Raw genomic sequence first — 19545 nt, forward strand, 5'->3', positions numbered from 1 at the left:
CAATGACGATTTTATTAATCATTTCGGCCTCCATTTCTGATTCATTTAGAGAAGTTAGCCACTTACAGAGAAAAGATTTGTACTGGTACAGAATCCAGGAACACGGGTAAATAGTTCAACTGCCCGCCGTTTCGTAACTGAAGTACTGTTAAAAAACGGCACTAAAACAAAAGCAAATAAGCGCACTTTATTCAGTTTCATAAAGTAAAACTATATTATCGGTATGATGGTCAAAATATTGTCTCTTTTAGAAATATTGTATTCTAAGATGAATTTAAAGAAACCTTGTCTTTTTGCGTATATTTTATGTCAGTACAATTCCAAAAAGATAGACTGCTAAAATTGCCTCTATTTTACCAGGAATAAATAGTCCATTATTTATCGCTTAAGACCATTGCCGGAGGAATAATAATCTTTCCTTATTTAGTAATCATTTCGTATTTTATACATGTTTCTAGTAGAAAAAGAAAAGGGTTTTTTTAAAACATTTTTCAAATGACCTAGTTTTATTTCGTTATCGGCAAGATTCTCATATTTTCCCATCAAAGCTGGTGGAATTTAAGTTCCCCAGAATGGTTTTGACTGTTTGTTTTTCTCACACGCTAAAATGCAAAAATGTGTAAATTTAGAAAAAAACACGACCTTTTTATTCATATCAAATGAAAGTTTGATAATTTATTTTTGATATATAACTTTGTTGAACAGCATTTAAGCACAGTTACATAATTAGGTCACCCTGCTATTAAAATTTAAACCATCGACTGGATAGCAATGCATAAAAAAAATTGAGGTATATTTATAAACTAGTCGTCATAATTTGCAGGTTATTTATAAAGAAAATCGCCAAATTAAATTTTCAGTGTGACCAGCTTTATGGTCTTAAATATTGTGTATAACGTTACAATGTTCAGCGGCATATTGTTATGACGTCATTGCTGAATCCCCTCCCCCCACACACATACACAAGACTTCGCATGTGAGGATGTTTGCTTAGCTCAAAACAGTATAAAGGCGATTTATCATAAAAGAAGTGGGTCCTATGTTTCAGTATGTATATCTAGCGTGTTATACATGTGTAAGAACTGAAATATTACTGATATTAATAACATATAATGGATATTGAGATACAATCTCTAGGTGTCAATCGGAGAAGGTAAAATGTACCAGCAAACTTAGTTAAATAGAAAAATGGAAAACTAGAGGTCACTAAACACGACATAAACGAAAATGTTGCAGGTTCGGCTTGACTGAGCCTACTCATGGATGGCAGTGGAAATGCAAGCTACCATCCACGGTTGAGCAGAACTCCACATTTACATGTCACGTGTTATAAAAACCAGAGCATAATTAAGTACGTATTGTTTCCCCATGTGATTTTGGTGTATATATGAAATAACATCTCAGAAATTTCACGCATGTGTACATATAAATAAAAAAACGATTTTAAAGCCGATGTTTCACATAAAATGTATCCAACGGTTTTGTAAGCGCATAAGAATTGTATAATGGCTTACTCATTCAGAGCAGTTTTTCTATTTGGATCTTTGTCCTTAATTTGTTGATGTTTTTTCTTCTTCTTTTAAGGTCATCAGTATTTAGTTTTGTGTTCGGTTTTGGTGTAATTCATATACATACAGGCACTTGGGTAAGCAAGATATAATGCTTATATGAAATAGTTTTAGACCCCAAGTGGGACGGGGATTTAGTCCAACGGTGGTCAGGATTAGTGGTCTTTGAGTCAGGGCCTTTCATCACCTTTCTACCTAGGCCCCTCTATGTAATTGGCTGCTTATAATTTTTGAGAGATACTACTAACAGATGATATGAATAATGTTACATTTAAAGACAGTGTTCAAACTGGTGAAAGTAAGATTAATCCTTTTTTCTTTAACAGTTTTTGTATTTACATTTAATAACAACAAAAAAGGCTGACTTCTTACACAACCTTTGGTAAATGAACATTCAGCTCTGAAGCGTCACTTGATTTGCTAGTCCCACATTCAAGATCCAATAACGTATCCTCATTTACACTATCTTTGCCAGCCATGTGGGTGATGACTATTTTTCTATCTCGATCCCCTGTTAAACCATTCGCGGTAAGATATGAGCCTAAGAAGGATTTTTCGTCACTTAATGATTGTTCAGTTTCAAGTTTTTCGACTTTATTTCTTTGAGTCTTATTCAGTTCACACGAGTCCATCAGATTTACAACCAAACCATCAGATTCTTCGTAGGCACGGTCGGTACAATTGTCAATGTCATCTAGCGTTATCAATTCATTTTCCATAGTTTTCTCATCATGCTGTTCAATAGACTCTGCAGTCATATGGAAAGGCCTTTCTGTATCTGTTGAAGGTACTATGTCCTCTGTGTTCCCAGTTTCCAACCAGTGTGTTTTCATTAAACCTTTGCCCTGGAAATATAATTATTTTAGGTTTCATAATTGTAATATGGACTAATATTTTTATTATCAAGATAGTTCTGCACGTTTGACAAACCGGACGTAATTATGTAATATCATGTATCCGAATCAGGTAGAATAACGCCTAGACTCGGCATCTGCATATGAACATTATTCTATGAATTTATCTACATCCGTGAGTAATTTTATCACATCGACAATGTTAGTATCTTTCTGAAAATAAAACATAATACTTAAAAGTTTGATAAATTGAATAATTCCAAATGTCTCAATCAGCTTTAAATGTGCATATTTCTTAAATCATGGGCAACACCCTCAGTAACAAGTATACAGACCTATACATTTTATTCCATATTATAGAAAATATGTTTATGTACAACCGAAGAAAATATTCACTAAAAAACTAACGCAACTGATTATGACAAAATATGTGAATCATTGATCATGATAGACCTATATTTATGTCTGTATTATCAACTTTACAATTATTTTTGTAATGAGTACAGTTTTTGTTTGATCAAAGAGTCCGCTTGTTATTTCTGTTTGTATCAGTTTCTCATGAAAAATATTACTGAATACTTACTTTAACAGATATTTCGCCTCTAAATGTCGTGTAAAACCCTCCCATCTTTTCTAGTAATATTTTTGTAGGCTCTGATATGTGAATTTTCATGGCTGTAATTGAAAAGAACAAACAAATACCCGTATTTATCTCGCCTTCTTCAAGTTTCTTGCATTTCTATTGGTCAAGAGACGTCACGTGTAAACAGAATATATTCCATATCTTGCTAGTAGTTTTCCTATAAGAATTTTTATTAAAACAAAATGGCTGCCGCATCGCTGGCGTAATTGAATCAAGTCAGATTATTAATTAGCTCCGTTTCCGAGAGTAAATTTAGTGTTTTCTTGCCGTTTTCATTCTCTTACTTAGTTTAGGCTCGTGAAGTTGGACAAAAGTTAGCCGTAAGAAGCGGAAATATAAGAACAATAGCTCTGTATGGGAGACTCGGCCGTTGAAATCTTTTTTTTATGTTAAATCATCGTAAAACAAAGGAATTAACATAATTTGTTTCACACCAGTTTGTTGTAGGATCATTTAAACTACGTGCAAGATAAAGGATTTAACAGGAAACGTGATGAAAATAAGTGTCATTCATTTAAACGACGCTCAATGCGTTAACTTATATTTCTGAGGTATAAACTTGGTTGGTATGCCTGCTTACGTTCTCCTGTTGACTCCATTCTGCTGGCTGTATTCACGGTGTCCCCAAACAGACAGTATCTTGGCATCTTTAAACCAACCACACCTGCAACCACGCTTCCTAAAATACAACCCAAAGATACTCAAGGTAACATAAAGCCCGGGAAACATTAGGAAATTTTGGGCGGATAAGACTGTGCCAAAATAAACCACAAAAACAGTCAATTTGTGACAGATAAATATAAACAACAGAAAAGCAGAACGATTATGAAAGATGCATAAACTAAATATAAAAATGTATATTCTAAATTCTAAATATAAAATCTTTACAAATAAATATAGAAGACTGCTTAGCTAATGGTCACATAGGAGCTTTAGTTTTTTGCAACCAGCTTTGAACTGAACACGTAGAAACATAATTTGGCTCAAGATGCTTTGCCACGGGCTTTGTCCTAAACACATAACATTAGGAAAGATTTATTTGAAGTTTCGAATAAGCAGATAAAATGTCAAACACATTAAAAACACTCAAAGTTAGGTGAGCAAAATATTACATTGGAAGAAAAAGAGGAAAGTAATGTTAGTATCATTATTTTAACTTTTTTTTTTGTTCTGAGCTCTGCAGTGAGGTATAACGGGGATATTTTCTTTCCAATATAAACCAGCTGCCTTTAGAGAAACAGCGTCTGTATGTTTTCTTACGAATGTTCAATTTCCACTATGGAGGCAAGCTTTCTAGACTATGGCAAATAAATTCAGACTGAACTCCCCTCCCAATAACTCACACAAAACATTAATACCATACCTGAATGTAGCCCTATTCTGATATGAAGACGATCTTCTGGAAAGTGCCGTATGGTAAACCTTTTTACACTGTTTAGTATTGCCAACGCCATATTGGCTATTTCGGTGACATGCCTGCAACCAATCCGGATTGGTAAACCGGAAACGCACATGTAAGCATCTCCAATCGTTTCAACCTGTTCGATAATTTGACAAATGCTAAATAAGCTGTATCTAAATAAAGACAATGATGATCTCCTAAAATCTCCTATGTCAGTTGCAAAGTAGCTATGATTTATTAGCACTTTCAATACATAACAAAGATTGACATATTTTCTGTGTTTTTGTTATCCAAATATTGTCTTTGACTTGTAGTTTTAACAATAATAAATTGGTAAGATCAAAATCAATCAATCATTTCTTTTTCGACTATATTTTCTCCGGAATGTATGGGAGAACGAAAAAATTGTTTCATTTTGATTTAAACGTACTGATTTATTTTTCTAAACAATTAATTCTTTAATAGTAAATGGGAATATTTTCGATTGACAGTACTCAAAATGGGAACTTGATAAATTCATTACCGTGAAATGTATCATTTCTACCAAAATTGTTGCTTTAATGTATTGATTTCTTACTGCAGTGTGTAAGACATCCTAACTTTGATATTCAACGGGTTACTTGCACATAATATGTTTTTGAGTGTGTACCTTAAAACTGTATGACTAGTGCTATCGTTGTCTTTTTTCATAAACAAATGTGTAAAAATCAAAAACGAAAAAGGTCACTGACACTGAGAAATTTCGTAACGGTGCCTAACACATCCATTATCTATGTCGGAATGAACTGTATCGAGACTGTTTACCTTGTAGACTTGAAAATTGTCTATGACAGCATCGAAGGTTGTGTAAAGGTCGTTCAGCAAGTCTACTACTTGCATCGGTAGGCTTTTACTAGCAATCGAAGTGAACCCCACAATATCACTAAAATATATTGTAACCGCTTCAAATGTTTCCGGTTCAACATTTCCACCATGTTGTAACTGGCGAGCAACCGATCTATAGGGTAAATGAAATAGTTTCTATATTCGTTAGAATTGTATTTATTTCTGCTATCATATTGTAATAACTTATCAGTGATTTGCTTAAATTAATCGTAATGAGCTGGCTAAAAGTGTCGTTAGTGAGGCAGGCAGTTGAATCAGAAAACGATGTAGAAGTAAAATGTAGAATTCTACATATAAACGATATATGTACCATATCATGCAAGCCTTTTATTAAGACAGAGAGATGAGAAACAGCTAAGTTAATAGAAAGAAGATCTCTAAAAATTTTAAAACCCGTGATACAGTAAAAAGTACCGGTCCGCAAACACGGTAGAAGTCATACACATGTAATGTGAACAGGCAATGTATACGTAGATGGGATTACCATATGCAATTCAGAATCCATGAAAAATGCATACTAGTATGCATTTAAAAACAAATCAGATATTAATGAAAGTAATAAATACTACATGGAGTTGTATAAAGGGTTTTTTAAATCCTGTCACTGCCAAATTATGGCAGATTTGAAAGAACATTTCACACATTGTTTAATGATGAATTCAATAAATAATAGCAACGACAGCAACAACAAAAGAAATAAGAACAGCGGGAGTTGCAGCAACAGTATTAAAAGCGTTTGCAGCAAGAAGAGCATAAGTAGAATCAGTAGCAACATTTGATATAGTAGCAACATTTATTGTAAAAGTAGCAGCAGTACATACACATACTAGTAGCATTTAATTCTTTTGTATATTTCAACACCTTTTTTTCCCGATAGCTGACCAAGTGTATCTAATAAATGAATAACACGATGTAATATAATCCTAGGCGCATCTCTTAAAATGAGTCTAGATACAGTTTGTAATTCTAAACATATGAAAAATTAACTGTTGTCAAATTCTGAAATAATGAAATGAAACACTTACACTGGAATCATCCTGTATAATAGATCTTCTGCCCGTTTTTTCTCCTCCATGTAGGCGTTTGTCCTTTCCTCCACGAGTGTCTCCAGATTATTCGCGTATTGCTCCATTCTGCGCATGAGGTTGTCCATAATGTTGCTACCTTTTGATCTATGTTAAAAATCTGGTTTTAAAATGCTCATCTATTTGCCATATAGCGTTGATTTTATGGAAAAGGAATAGGTCACACTACTCGAAGGCTAGATGTTCAGCTGGTGACCTTCCTGATAATTAATTCACTAAGAACGGACAAGTAAATGATTCAAATGGGTTTCAAGACTTAGTCATGATTCAGAATATATACCGAATATAAAGGTATGCAAGTAATCAGTTACATGTAGTAAAACGTTTAGTGAAACAGACACACCTTAATTCTTTTTGATGGTGGAGAAAGGTATATTGTTTCAAGTAAAATGGGGGTACTTCGTAAACAAACCTATGTTTTGCAATACAAATCATTTAACTATAAAATCATTATTGGAACCAAAGACTGACGTTGTATCCTTAAAAGTGTATTCGGAGATTTGAGAATCTTTTAATTATAAATTTTCGCAATATCTTCTAAAAATATATCGTATTTTTGTTTCATTTACGTTTACTACAAACGTAGCATTTTCGTGACACAAATGTAGAACATATGTGTATAACTTACTTTAATGTTTTCTTCAAATATGAGTCAATGACATCAAAGCTTGGACGGGATTCTGGTTTCTCGGCCCAACAGGATACCATGATATCAACCAGATCTGACGAACACTCAACAGAAGACGGTAATTCCGGCCGGAATGGTGGCGTCCGACCTAATTTTACATTCTCAATAATATCTGTAAAATACAATTCCCGTACAAAATAAACTTCGCTAATTGATTAAAGAATATACTGTTTTATGTCTATGTACTAATACCCTTTCTACTCAACTATCCAGACCTATGCCATTTAACCATAACACTTTTGAATATTTCTAATTATTATCTTAAATCTTATACTTATATGATACCTGGTCTTGGCGTCCCCTAATCCACACTTCTCTGGGTCAAATCCTATAATATTGCGCGATACCTGTGTGTGAGATATAAAGTAAATCTTACTGCCATTCTGATCATCTTACCTGTGCTCGTAAGGTCCGATAACTCGAATGGCGCACCTCTGATGATAACTTCCTGCAGAATGATGGAGAAGCTGTAAACATCGGCTTTCTGTGTTCCTGGATTCCAGCCGTTTTGTCGGAGAAGCTCCGGAGCTGTCCAAAGCAACTCTGCAAGAATAGTAGAACAAATTAGATTATTGCTAGAAATATATGAAAAGAATCACATGTAATTTGGGTATGCCGACTTCAAAAAATATCAGGCGTTAAATTTGTGTCAAGGTGCCAAAATGGCTGCATATCCAAACAAGTATGTTCTATTATCACAATTAGCTCGAAACATGTGGGGATAATGTTGAACATGGTTATAGATTAAATAAATAACAATTTTCAAAGATAAATGACTTTCAATGCAAATAAGTATCCATTTATGAGTAAAATGTAGTCCTGCTGGTTATCATTGCAAATCTATTGTTGTGCATTGCGCCATAATAGTTTACAACAATTCAGAAGCTAAATCGATAAAGTATTCATCATAAAATGATTATGAAATTAAATCGACACGTTACTGAAATACTGAAACCTTTAAAGTATGTTTTTATAGTACCAGTTCTTCCGTTAATTCATTGGCTCGAGATCACACAGCCGGTAACGCTTTTATCTCATGTACCTGTATATGAGCCGCGCCATGAGAAAACCAACATAGTGGGTTTGCGACCAGCATGGATCCAGACCAGCCTGCGCATCCGCGAAGTCTGGTCAGGATCCATGCTGTTCGCTTTCAAAGCCTAATGAAACCAGAGAAACCTTTAACGAACAGCATGGATCCTGACCAGACTGCGCGGATGCGCAGGCTGGTCTGGATCCATGCTGGTCGCAAACCCACTATGTTGGTTTTCTCATGGCGCGGCTCATATATTAGCCGGTCTTTTTACATTTACCTTTTTAGGTCTTACATCCTACACTATACAGAAGCAATTATCACTATACAAGCTTGATGAATGGCGTCAAGGGTAACAAGAACGGGACTAAGTGTTTCGTCTGCCAGCTTCCGACCTATGCCGGAGGTTCAGACAGTTGAGGGCTGGGAACGATTTCTTAATACCATATCAGAGCTTAATAATGAACTATATGCATATGGAATCAGTAGGCATCACTGGTTTGGGTCATGCGTTTAGGACCTGTTGACTTACAAAACGTAACATTTCTGACATTGTTTGTTCAAAGAACATTTCAATTCTTATATGGTTTGCAAACAAAATATTCACAGTTTTTCAGAAATTTGTCAGACATTTGTCAACATCAGTTTTACATTGGCTGTAAAAGCCTTTTAATGCAGGTGTTTCAGAGATTCCACAGAAATATGATGTTGTGTCACTGCCGGTTAGCAAGTCAATTTCTATACAATTTCGTACTAACATTGATTTATTTTCGTTTTCTTCTTTTTGCTGTTTCAGGCATCATTCATATTGTTGCATTTATTTCCTGCATGTGATATAGAACACATCAGTATCCCTGGATATCCGGGGCAGAATCTACAAGTGTTACAATTTGACTGTTTACAGCATGGAGAATGATTCCTGAGTCAGCTTTCTCGTGTTTTGCCTTTAATACATTCAAATTAACTTTATGTCCTTATTACCAACAGTTTCTTCTTCTTGAAAGCCATCATAAACAACCTATGCAGTTTCTATATGTACTTGCTTGATTAACCCTTCTAAAAATCATATTATTTATTCATTTATTCAATTTAATTCGCAAGCAGGGCTTACTTTTTGTAATGGTAAAGTACTTCATTTACTCTTCTTACTGGTTGATTTGTCCTTGTACGTTTTTGTTTTGTGTGTTTGTTTTGATTGACTGATGGCTATATCGGTGATCAATTGTTTGAAATTTTTGTCCTTGTTTAAATCTGTATCAACATCTAAAGAAGCATACTGTCCAAATGTTGTTTCTCATTCTATATTCAGACTGTGTACTAATGACTAGCCATACAAATACATGCAGACTTTCCTTTATGATTTTCTGGTTACTCATCTCAATGTCTAGCCCGTTTTCAGAGTTCCATCTTTTTTTAGAAAAAATGGACACTTGAATTGGCAACAATTCATGCTTTTGTTTCTTCCCTGTCTCGATATTTACATCCCTTTCTGCCTTATAAACGGACACTACAGGATGATTTTGTTTGTTTTGGGTTTTACGCCATTTTTCAACAACAGAATTTCAGTCATGTAACGGCTGGCAGTTAACCTAACTAGTGTTCCTGGATTCTGTACCAGTATAAACCTGTTCTCCACAAGTAACTGCTGACCTCTCCGCATGAATGATCAGAGGCGGAGGACGAATGATTTCAGACACAAAGTATTTTATCAAATCGTCACGGAGAACATACGCCCCGCCCGGGGATCAAATTCGCGACCTCGCGATCCGTAGACCAACGCTCTCCCTACTGAACTAAGCGGGCACAGTTGCCAATTCCGTCTACCAGTTTAGATGCTACATTAGCGATGTACAATGAAGCATATGTTGAGGGACTGTTCTTTTTTCATTTATCGCTTAGTTAAACTTTCGGTAAGATTTTACTGTTTTAGTATGTAATATGTCGCTGACAAAGTTTTTAACTTTATCCTATTATATCATATAGTAGCCTAATGGCTGACAATGAGACTTTACTATGGTAGCGATGTCTTTAGCCGCTATATTCAATAAACTGTCACCTTGCAAATGTGATCTTACATTTTCAAAATTAAACTTTTAGCTTGTTGGCCCTAAGCTTGTCTGTCCTTTGATGTTTTCCTGTGCACAAGTATGTTCCGTCGATGACTTTGTACAAACGGTCCGAAGGCTTATGTTTGACCTAACGCAGTGTGATGAAAACTATCTAGTCGAGGTTATAGGGTTTCTCATAATACCTCTTATTCTTCATAGTTTTCCAGCTGAATTTAACCAATCCTCCCTTTGCTCAGGATCAACCTGATATAATATAGTGTTGGATATTTTTTCATAAACGTTTCCACGTTTGTTTTCATGCAAGGCTTCTGGGGGAAGTTGATGAGCATCAGTCAAATAAACAGTTCCCTAACATGCATAACTAGTATGATCATATCTACGAAATATAAGTAACATGCACCGAAATGCGAACAGATATAGACCTCAAAGAGCATCCCTTACAGCTTGCTTGAACAGCAGAATCAATGAAACTATTTCATGGTATGTCCACTAACACAGGAAGTAAGGATTTCGATAATTTTCAAAACGAGCACTGAAGTTGTCGTTTTGTTAACCAGCAACGACTTTTTCTGTGTTTTCAGAATCATTTCAATTAATGTTCCATACCAGTTTATATCTCTCTGTACAATACAATTTGGTAATTATGGAAGAAACACTCCCAAGAGAGTTTATATGAGACCTTAGTCCTCTGTTATATTGATTTCCAGCCAACACTTGACTTGCAACTGTGGGACTCTAGCGGATGGAATCAATCCACATTTGATGTAAACCAGAACCTGTCATGCTATAACTTAGTATTTTTAAAAGATCCAATGATATATGTAAACCACATGTTTGGTATAAGGTTTTCCCTTTATGAAGGTACTGCCTATTCAAATCCATAAGTTTAAAGTGAAGAACCTGGTCAAAAATCATAACTGCATGGGACTGTCCTAGTCTTTCTGATAATTATAATGCCATATCGATAGCTGTTGCTCGTTTTATATACTTTACATTCTTTTGGTGAAAATGCTTTTAGTTAAACAACACTATTTATGAACACTCATGTAGTTTTAGAGAGGGGATCCGATATTAAGGAGCCTGTATAACACAGAAACTGTCAAAAGATAAACTTGAAAAGCAGGCACAGTATCCAGATACCCAAAACTATGAGAGGAGAGACTAAACAGTACCTTTAGAATAACATAAATATTATGCTGAATTATCTAAAGAGATCGATATGTAACAGCTCTGATTGTTCAAAAAAGGTGTTCTATGAAACATTCATTCCATCTTACTAAACAGTAATCAAGTCTTAAAAGTGAAAATATCATATCATATATTCATGTTTTATGAATGCAGTTGCCTTCTACAATTATCCTTCGGAAAGTAAATTCTGTATTGCAAAATGTGTCTTACTGTACCTAACTACCTTATCAACAATGGCATTACAGAAAAACTTGGTTACAGCTTTATAATTATTCATTGTTTTGTTTTTTATCAAATGGTGATTTTCAATCTTCTTTTGCTGGTAGAGAAAGACCATGGAGACCATTATTTCAGTAAATCTACGTCGTTGAGGGACAGGCGATTCGAAGTAAGTGACCTTAACCACTCAGAAACGTAGACTCGTTATAATAATTCATTCTTCTCCTGGTAAATAATTTATTTGCTGCACTTTTAGCTATTGCTTTGAAAAGGACCAACCTTTCCGTTGCATTTTTATAAAGGGTAACCAATGTGTGAGAAAATATAGTAAAGTTTTAACATATCAAGGTTTTTATTTATTTTTAATGTTCTTTCTCTTATTACGGCATGTCTTTCAGACCTGCTTGGACATCTAAATTTCGAAATTCAGGTGAAAAAGGAACGTTTTACAATCCTTCGTGGTGTTAAAGACGACCATAACAGCTATTTCGTTGGAACTTAAATTTAAATATTTTCGAAATTTAGCTTATGACATCCTCATTGAATAAGATCTGACATGGACCTTCAACGCTTCGAAAAATATAATCTAGTTTTATAAGAGTAGTCGAGACAATGCATACAAGTAGTCCGAACAATATTTAGCTTTTTGACATAAAAGAGGCCTGGAATTCTGCAAAAATATTCAATCAAACTTTTAGAGATTTTTTCATATACCAATAGATTTTTTCTTGATAGATAATAATTACTAACTTCAGTAATGTTTAATTGTATATTGATTGATCACTTTACATTAAAAGTACAAAGTTTTCCTTCAAATTTCAATTTAACCCATGATAAAAACATTGTTACTATCCCGAAACAAGACACTTCCTATAAAACGAACAGAATAACTTGTATCGTGTTGATTAAAATGTCAAGAGAGTAGTTATACAGAAATCTCAATTTCCGTTGAATCCACATGAAACCAAATTAATAAAAGAATCAAGATCTTTCATACAGGACTACTTTTAGGATCATAGCAGAAAATAATCGTATTGATGTTTGATTATCACAGTCTCATACAATAATAAAATTAAAAGCGTTTAAAACAGAATGGAAACAGGATGGAATAATGTATGTTTTCTATAGCGAATGACCTGCCAGCTTGTGGTTATATCTTTGCTAATGACCCAAAACTCATGCAGTGGACAGTTGCGCTATGATTACTGAGCTACGGGCTGTAACATTTCGACATAATATTTCATGGAAATCTTGGGCTTTCTTCCTTGAGTGTAGTTAGAAGGTCCCGTGCAACAACCACAGCAAACTAATCAAACCAATAAAAAATCGACCTTGATGAAAAAGAAAACGTTTGCTTCATAAATGGCATATCAAGCACAGAGAATATTAACAGTGCATTGTAAGATCAGATACTGGGCAGAAGCTACATACTGTTTTTATACCTGATCGCGTCCGCTTTTACATTTTCAAAGTCCTCAAAATCAGTGTCCGAATGCCTTTAAACAATTAATTGAAAAAAGCCCCACACTCGCGTATTAGTATTATATTAAAAAGAAAATGACCTTGCTTTTGATCTTGTTCATGAGGGTTGATGGATATCTCTTCATCGCAAATATGAAATATTCATTTTATGTTTCCGTGGAAACCATTAAATTGTTTAAAAGTTTGAAATAGTATACAAATTATACCATACATTGTTTTATGTATAGTTTCATTTGTCTTTTGTAGCTAGAGAAATGAAATCGGTCCAACCGCTGAGGTGACCAAGACTGCTTGACAAACCGTGTCGATTGTCCTGCGCTTACTACAGAGCTAGTTAGACCTGTAAACATATAATGCCACCTTATGAAATACTAAGGATTCGATCAAAATTGCGATGCTTTTTTTTTCAAGCGAGTTGCATATTCTTCTAAGCAGCCTATAACCAGTTGCAAAGCACAAAATTTTAAAAGTAAACCTGGCTTTTAGCTGTTATAGCCAAAGCGGTAGTGCTGGGAAATGTATAATAGAATACATAAATATTTAGATTTTCTGCAGCATAAGATATTTATTTAGTTATGTTCATTAAAATTTAATATAATAAAAACGACTGACAGCAAGCAAACAGCTAAAAATAGATTGCAGATAATTCTGTGAAAATCAAATAACCCGGAAGGGTAGTAAATTGTGCACCTGTCATTTTTCAAAACGTTTATTAGGGGTAAAATGCTAGTTACTAGGCTGTTTGGGGTCTTTAATAGGACGAAATTCTTAGTGTGTCCTTCAACACGGTACATTTGAAATAGAATGCTTCTGAATGAATTATGAGAGCGGAAATAAAACACACAGTAACAAAACACGGGATAACTAAATAACTTGTTTTAAAAAGGGGTCATCAGTCAATATACTGAACACAATGTTTACTTACTTGAGTCATTACGAAATGTGTTTCTTTGATTCTTGAACTCCATTTCAAGGAAACACTTGGGTCCAAAGCCTTTAATTTTGAGAAGAAATCTACTGTCCACGACGCAGTTGCTGCTACGCAACCGTCCGTGCACGTTTATATCGCTATGGTGAAGAAATTTCATACCCTGCAAAATATTTGTTATGCCAGTATTTGTCTTAAGTTTCCAATATATGTTTTGTGGTACATACGAGAAAATAGTTTGAAATCAATTTAAAAATTGTCAAGCGCACTTTCTAAAAACAACAAATACTTGTGACTGATGAGGGTGTACAAGCTACATTTTTATGTACCGCCGTAACATTTCGAAATAATAGTTTTACATACATTGTAGTGATATAGTCTTTGAGATGTTAACGCAATATTAAAAAGTACATTATCCTTAAGAAATTTCACATACTCCAAATCTGATCGTTAAATCTGTTTTGGACATCCCATCTACTTATAGTATGAAAAGGTTTCCAACGGACACATACTTTACAAACATAATTAATTTATGGAACAAAACGCTACTTTTGAGGAATGTACACTTTTCTTGTAAAATGGCATGGGGATATGGTTGAGATATTTACCATTATTTTAGGATAATTGGCAATATACTCAAGCATCGTATTATTTCTATTGTATAGTCATCATGGAATATTGCTATACATTGTTTTTTGTTTGCTCAAAACACCAAGAGCGTAAACATAGGGCCTAAATGACGTTTTATTTTAGGCAACGAAAAACATACATTTTTGACAGACTTAAAAACCTTCTGATCTTTAGAATTTCATTATCATAATATGATAAATTCATTTATTTGCACAATTTTTTGAATGAATAAATCATTTTTAAAATCTATCATCTCTCATTGTGTATGCAATTTATTTTGAAATATTAGGAAATACAATAATAATTCATGTGATGCAAATTGTAACGAACAGCTGCTCTAAGATTACCGAAAATATATTTTATATATTTGACTGGTATTTCACTACCCTTGAACGCAGAAAAAAACAACGCGAGTTAAAGCCAAAACAATCTGAAATCTTTTATCACAACCATGTTTCAGCACAGACTTAGATGTATTATAATACTAACAAAAATATAAAGGTATATACTGGAAACATATATTGATGATATTTTACATGTTTATACATAACAATTTCTACTTCAGTCCGATATGCTAAACGTTATATTTGTGAAATGGGTAAAAAGTCGTAAAAGCATTAAAATGATATGACAAAAGTAAGAAAAAGAAAAGTTTACATTTTATGGGGGAAAAATAGCGTATCCAGACATGAGTATCAAATAAATTTAAACGTTTCCTCAGTTATAAAAGAACGTTTGTTTGAATAAATTTTGTCTATAAAATTACCTGAACAACATCGTTGATTAGTGAATGACGGAAGGACCAGTCCAACTCAATACCTTCATTTGCTATAATATCCTGAAACAGGAATGTATAGTTTATTGGATGCAGAAAGAACAATGCTTTGCAAAAAATTAAATATTCTTCAAATTAATATTTTTACAAAACTTGTAAACAGATAATCTAATAGGGGTACAAATTATTCGCTTGCTATTAACAAAATATTGTCTTCATGTATCAACAGGACGAAATAATTTGAAAACGTCATTTAAGAAATAATATAATTTATTTTTAACTTTGTAGTTGAATAAAATCATTGTTTGAAGTTCAGATGCGAAGGAATCATATAATACTGTAACAATACGCATATGAACGACAATGACCTTATCCAAGAGCAAATCACTAAATGAGATTATTTCACGTTACAAAGGTTATTATCTACATCTTAAAAATATTCAGCCTGTTTTGCATGGTTTTCTTTTCCAGCGTGTCGCAGTGACTTTTGACGCTATGACGCAATAAATATGACGTACAAACCATGTGTGTTGCTAATAACACAAAGTTTTCAGTCTACTTTGTTTAATAGGAAAGCAAATTGGGTCGTGATAGATTAAAATATAGAATGCAAAAGCAAAAAGAACGACTTTAGATCTACTTTCAATTACTAAGATATTTACAATGTAATACTAAATAGTATGATCTAAGATAGGATCACTGTTTAAACACATTTTAAGTAAATTGAACAACCTTGATATGCAATAGAGTACACTGACACAGAGTTGGAAATGACAGTCAAGTACAACTTATATAGCTTCGTGATTAAAAACATTTTCTACAGAACTGATATTCATTTAATGTCAGAATATTTGATTACCAGACTTTTAATTACCATTTGTATTGTTTTACAAACAGCAAACTTATCTGTTCGTGAGTCATCTCACCACTTGGCTTTATTATAAAATCAAAAGAATCATTCTTTCTTCTCTCTGCTGGAAGATAAACACTTCCAAAAACCTACCATAAGACTTCCCCTTGGACATAACTCCGACAGAACAGCAATGTTCCCTGTATCAGTGCAGGCTCCGATAAATGTCTCTAAGTTATTGTGTCGCAACTGATATAACTGAATAAAATCATATTTGAGCCGCACCATGAGAAAACCAACACAGTGCATTTGCGACCAGCATGGATCCAGACCAGCCTGCGCATCCGCGCAGTCTGGTCAGGATCCATGCTGTTCGCTAACGGTTTCTCTAATTGCAATAGGCTTTGAAAGCGAACAGCTGGCTGGTCTGGATCCATGCTGGTCACAAATGCACTATGTTGGTTTTCTCATGGTGCGGCCCATTATTATATTATGTAATTAACATAGGATTTTTGTAGTATCTGCTGCAGCAATTTCAGTACATTACCCTATACTGATACTATCCAAATAGCAATAATGATATTCCTTAGTTTCAATCTAGTTTCAAAAATGTATCTTATATAATACGAAATAAGAAATATTTGAGTTCAGATTTAAGTTTATAAAAAACAGTTCAAATATTATATTTTCATATTTGAAAATGTATTCCTTTTTATACTACAGTTTGATAAATTTATGTCTCATACCACATTGATAAACGAAGAAACTGCAAGCAGAACATGTAAGATAGATTATTTATTTTGTTACTGTTGAAATTATATTATGTATATGGAGAGAGTTTCTAAAACGCTATTAGCCTCATACTCAATCCTCTATGTTGATATATGTAACATTGTAATAACTGCAATTAAGTTGAATAAATATTGTTTAAACCAAATCAAGTATTTGAGCTTTTATAGCAAAATGAATACGACAAATATGTTTTACTGAGGATCCAAATAAATACAAGTAAATATAGTGTTGCCATGTAGTTCAAGTGCCCTACTGTTAGGTGACTATCTCAACAGCAGTATAGTATAATGATCTGTAACAGTTATCTGCCAATGTTCATACAATGTTGTGCAATACATACAATATGTATAAAGCATAATGGTTGGATTAAAATTTGAATATATAAAAATCTACAGTTGTTATTGCTTAAAAATATATTAGTATAAAATTTATGAAATAACATTTTACGCTGGTGGGAAAATAAGGGAAAAATGCGGCATAAGTGCCAGGTGATAATAAAACCTTTGAGGAATGACAGAGGTATAGACCGTACAGGGGAAACATACATTGTATTAATCTTAGAGCTCCGGAGGTGGCCTAGAGCTTTGAGCTGGGGTGGGGTGGGAGTCATTATAAGGAACATTTGTATCATGACAGGAATAAACATCTTGACCTTTGATCTCCGAATGTGACCTTGACCTTTGATCTAGATGATGCGAATGACACATCAGGAATATTTGTGCCAAGTAATATGAATATTAAAAAACTCGGTGTGAGACTTATGGATCGTACAGGAGAACGATAATCCCTTTATCATAGTTAGGGACCAGACAGGAAAATAACCTGATTGGCCTTTGACTTTCAAGTGTACCTTGACCTTTGAGCTAGAATTCTGATGTTGCATGTAACAAGTTATCTTATTATGAGGACTATTTACTGCAAGTAATATCAAATATTCTTGACGGATAACAGAGTGAATGACCGTACATGAAAGTGCGGACGGGCGTAATAACGGTCGGACGGACGGACGGACGGACGGGAAAACGCAATGTTATAGTCACCGGAACTGGTACAGGTTATTTTAGAATAAGAACGTGTTGTAAGTTTTCAGAAATAGAAATACAGAAAATGCAGTTCAAATGCGACATATATTATTGTCCCAGTATATTCCAGTTGTTGCCGTTGTTTTTGCCTTGTGTTTCAAATCTTTAAAGCATATACCTCCGAAAATTATAAAAACATTTTATAGATTTTATAACCGTCATCGTAGTGCTACAAAATAACACAACGCAAAATATGTTCATCATTGTTGTTTGAATAATTGATGTATTATTTCACCAACTTAAAGGAGACATATGAAATTTAACTATATTCTACAATAGAAAGCCAAACGAGTATCAATATTCTTTATTTAAATGTTACAATTATTGCTGAAATGTGAAACAAATTACGTGGAATTCAATGAGATTAAATTATAGGCATGTAAATCTGTTTTGAAAACATCATATCATTAGAAATCACCAAAACGTACCTTTCTCATTTCCATTAGGACCTTTGATGTGATGTCAATAGATGTAAAATTGTAGTTTCGAATGAAGACAGAGGTACCTTTGTACATACCATTAGATCCCGTTACAAGTTTCATATCGTCAGGCATACTGTCGGCCTTTAATATATCAACATACTTTAGAGGAAAGAGAATGTTTAATTTAAGAAACAGCTAAGACAAATTTATTTTAATATAATTATATTTTAAATAACTTTTGCTTGACATCAATTATGTCATCGATTTCTTTTTCTAAAGCTATTAGACGCTATCAAAAATACACAATTATATAATATTCATTGACTAGTGACAAAACAAGCATTTACTAAACGTACTCAAAGAAACGTAAGCAGATAATTTCCTGGGGAAAAACAGACTGGATTTGCATATACGTCACGTCATATATTTTCTTTGACGCAGACGGCAAACGGATAAGTAAATTGTCTTTGGTGGCAATGATTTTTGCAACAACTGAAGCACATTATCATTGAAACATACCTTTTATCTTTTGTGTTCACAAATCTTTTAAAGTTTTATTTTTTCTTTCCGTATAAATGTTATGAGTTATATATTTCACATATATAGCGTTTATTTCAATATATTACTTAAAAATAACAAAAAGCAATTAAATGTTATATTCTTGCGTTTATTTGTACAAAAAAGGTCAGTCATTGGAACATACGTCTTGTTCGATTGATAGTTTTGACTTAGAAAATCCTGAATTGACACTGCCTTTTGTTTTCAGTACATCTACATCCCTCCAATTAATCCGCCATCGCATATCCTTGTTCAATTTCCGGCGACTGAAAAAGTACTAGAACTATTAGGTAATTTCGACCCATTAAATAAAGTCTGGTTTTGAATTTAATGTCAATTCTGTAGTAGTGTTTTGTGAACAGATTTGAATATACCATTTTGAGTTTTCAAAC

At 33.7% G+C, this 19545-nt stretch overlaps 1 protein-coding gene across 1 annotated transcript in view; it reads right to left on the bottom strand.

Annotated features, from left to right (window-relative positions):
- Positions 1-1372: 1372 nt before the first annotated feature.
- Positions 1373-19545, bottom strand: part of LOC123529070 (atrial natriuretic peptide receptor 1-like) — a 53015-nt gene continuing 34842 nt past the window's right edge. The window contains exons 9-21 of the mRNA XM_053522062.1: positions 19299-19419; positions 18602-18736; positions 16453-16557; positions 15441-15512; positions 14042-14207; positions 7522-7668; positions 7066-7237; positions 6378-6524; positions 5272-5464; positions 4429-4603; positions 3646-3744; positions 3006-3097; positions 1373-2413 (exon numbers count right to left, since the gene is read on the bottom strand). Of these exons, the coding sequence (XP_053378037.1) occupies positions 1937-2413; positions 3006-3097; positions 3646-3744; positions 4429-4603; positions 5272-5464; positions 6378-6524; positions 7066-7237; positions 7522-7668; positions 14042-14207; positions 15441-15512; positions 16453-16557; positions 18602-18736; positions 19299-19419 (2101 nt within the window). The 3' untranslated portion in view covers positions 1373-1936. The remainder of the gene's footprint in view (positions 2414-3005; positions 3098-3645; positions 3745-4428; positions 4604-5271; positions 5465-6377; positions 6525-7065; positions 7238-7521; positions 7669-14041; positions 14208-15440; positions 15513-16452; positions 16558-18601; positions 18737-19298; positions 19420-19545) is intronic.

This window comes from Mercenaria mercenaria, chromosome 13 (assembly GCF_021730395.1).
Source record: "Mercenaria mercenaria strain notata chromosome 13, MADL_Memer_1, whole genome shotgun sequence".
Classification (NCBI taxonomy): domain Eukaryota; kingdom Metazoa; phylum Mollusca; class Bivalvia; order Venerida; family Veneridae; genus Mercenaria; species Mercenaria mercenaria.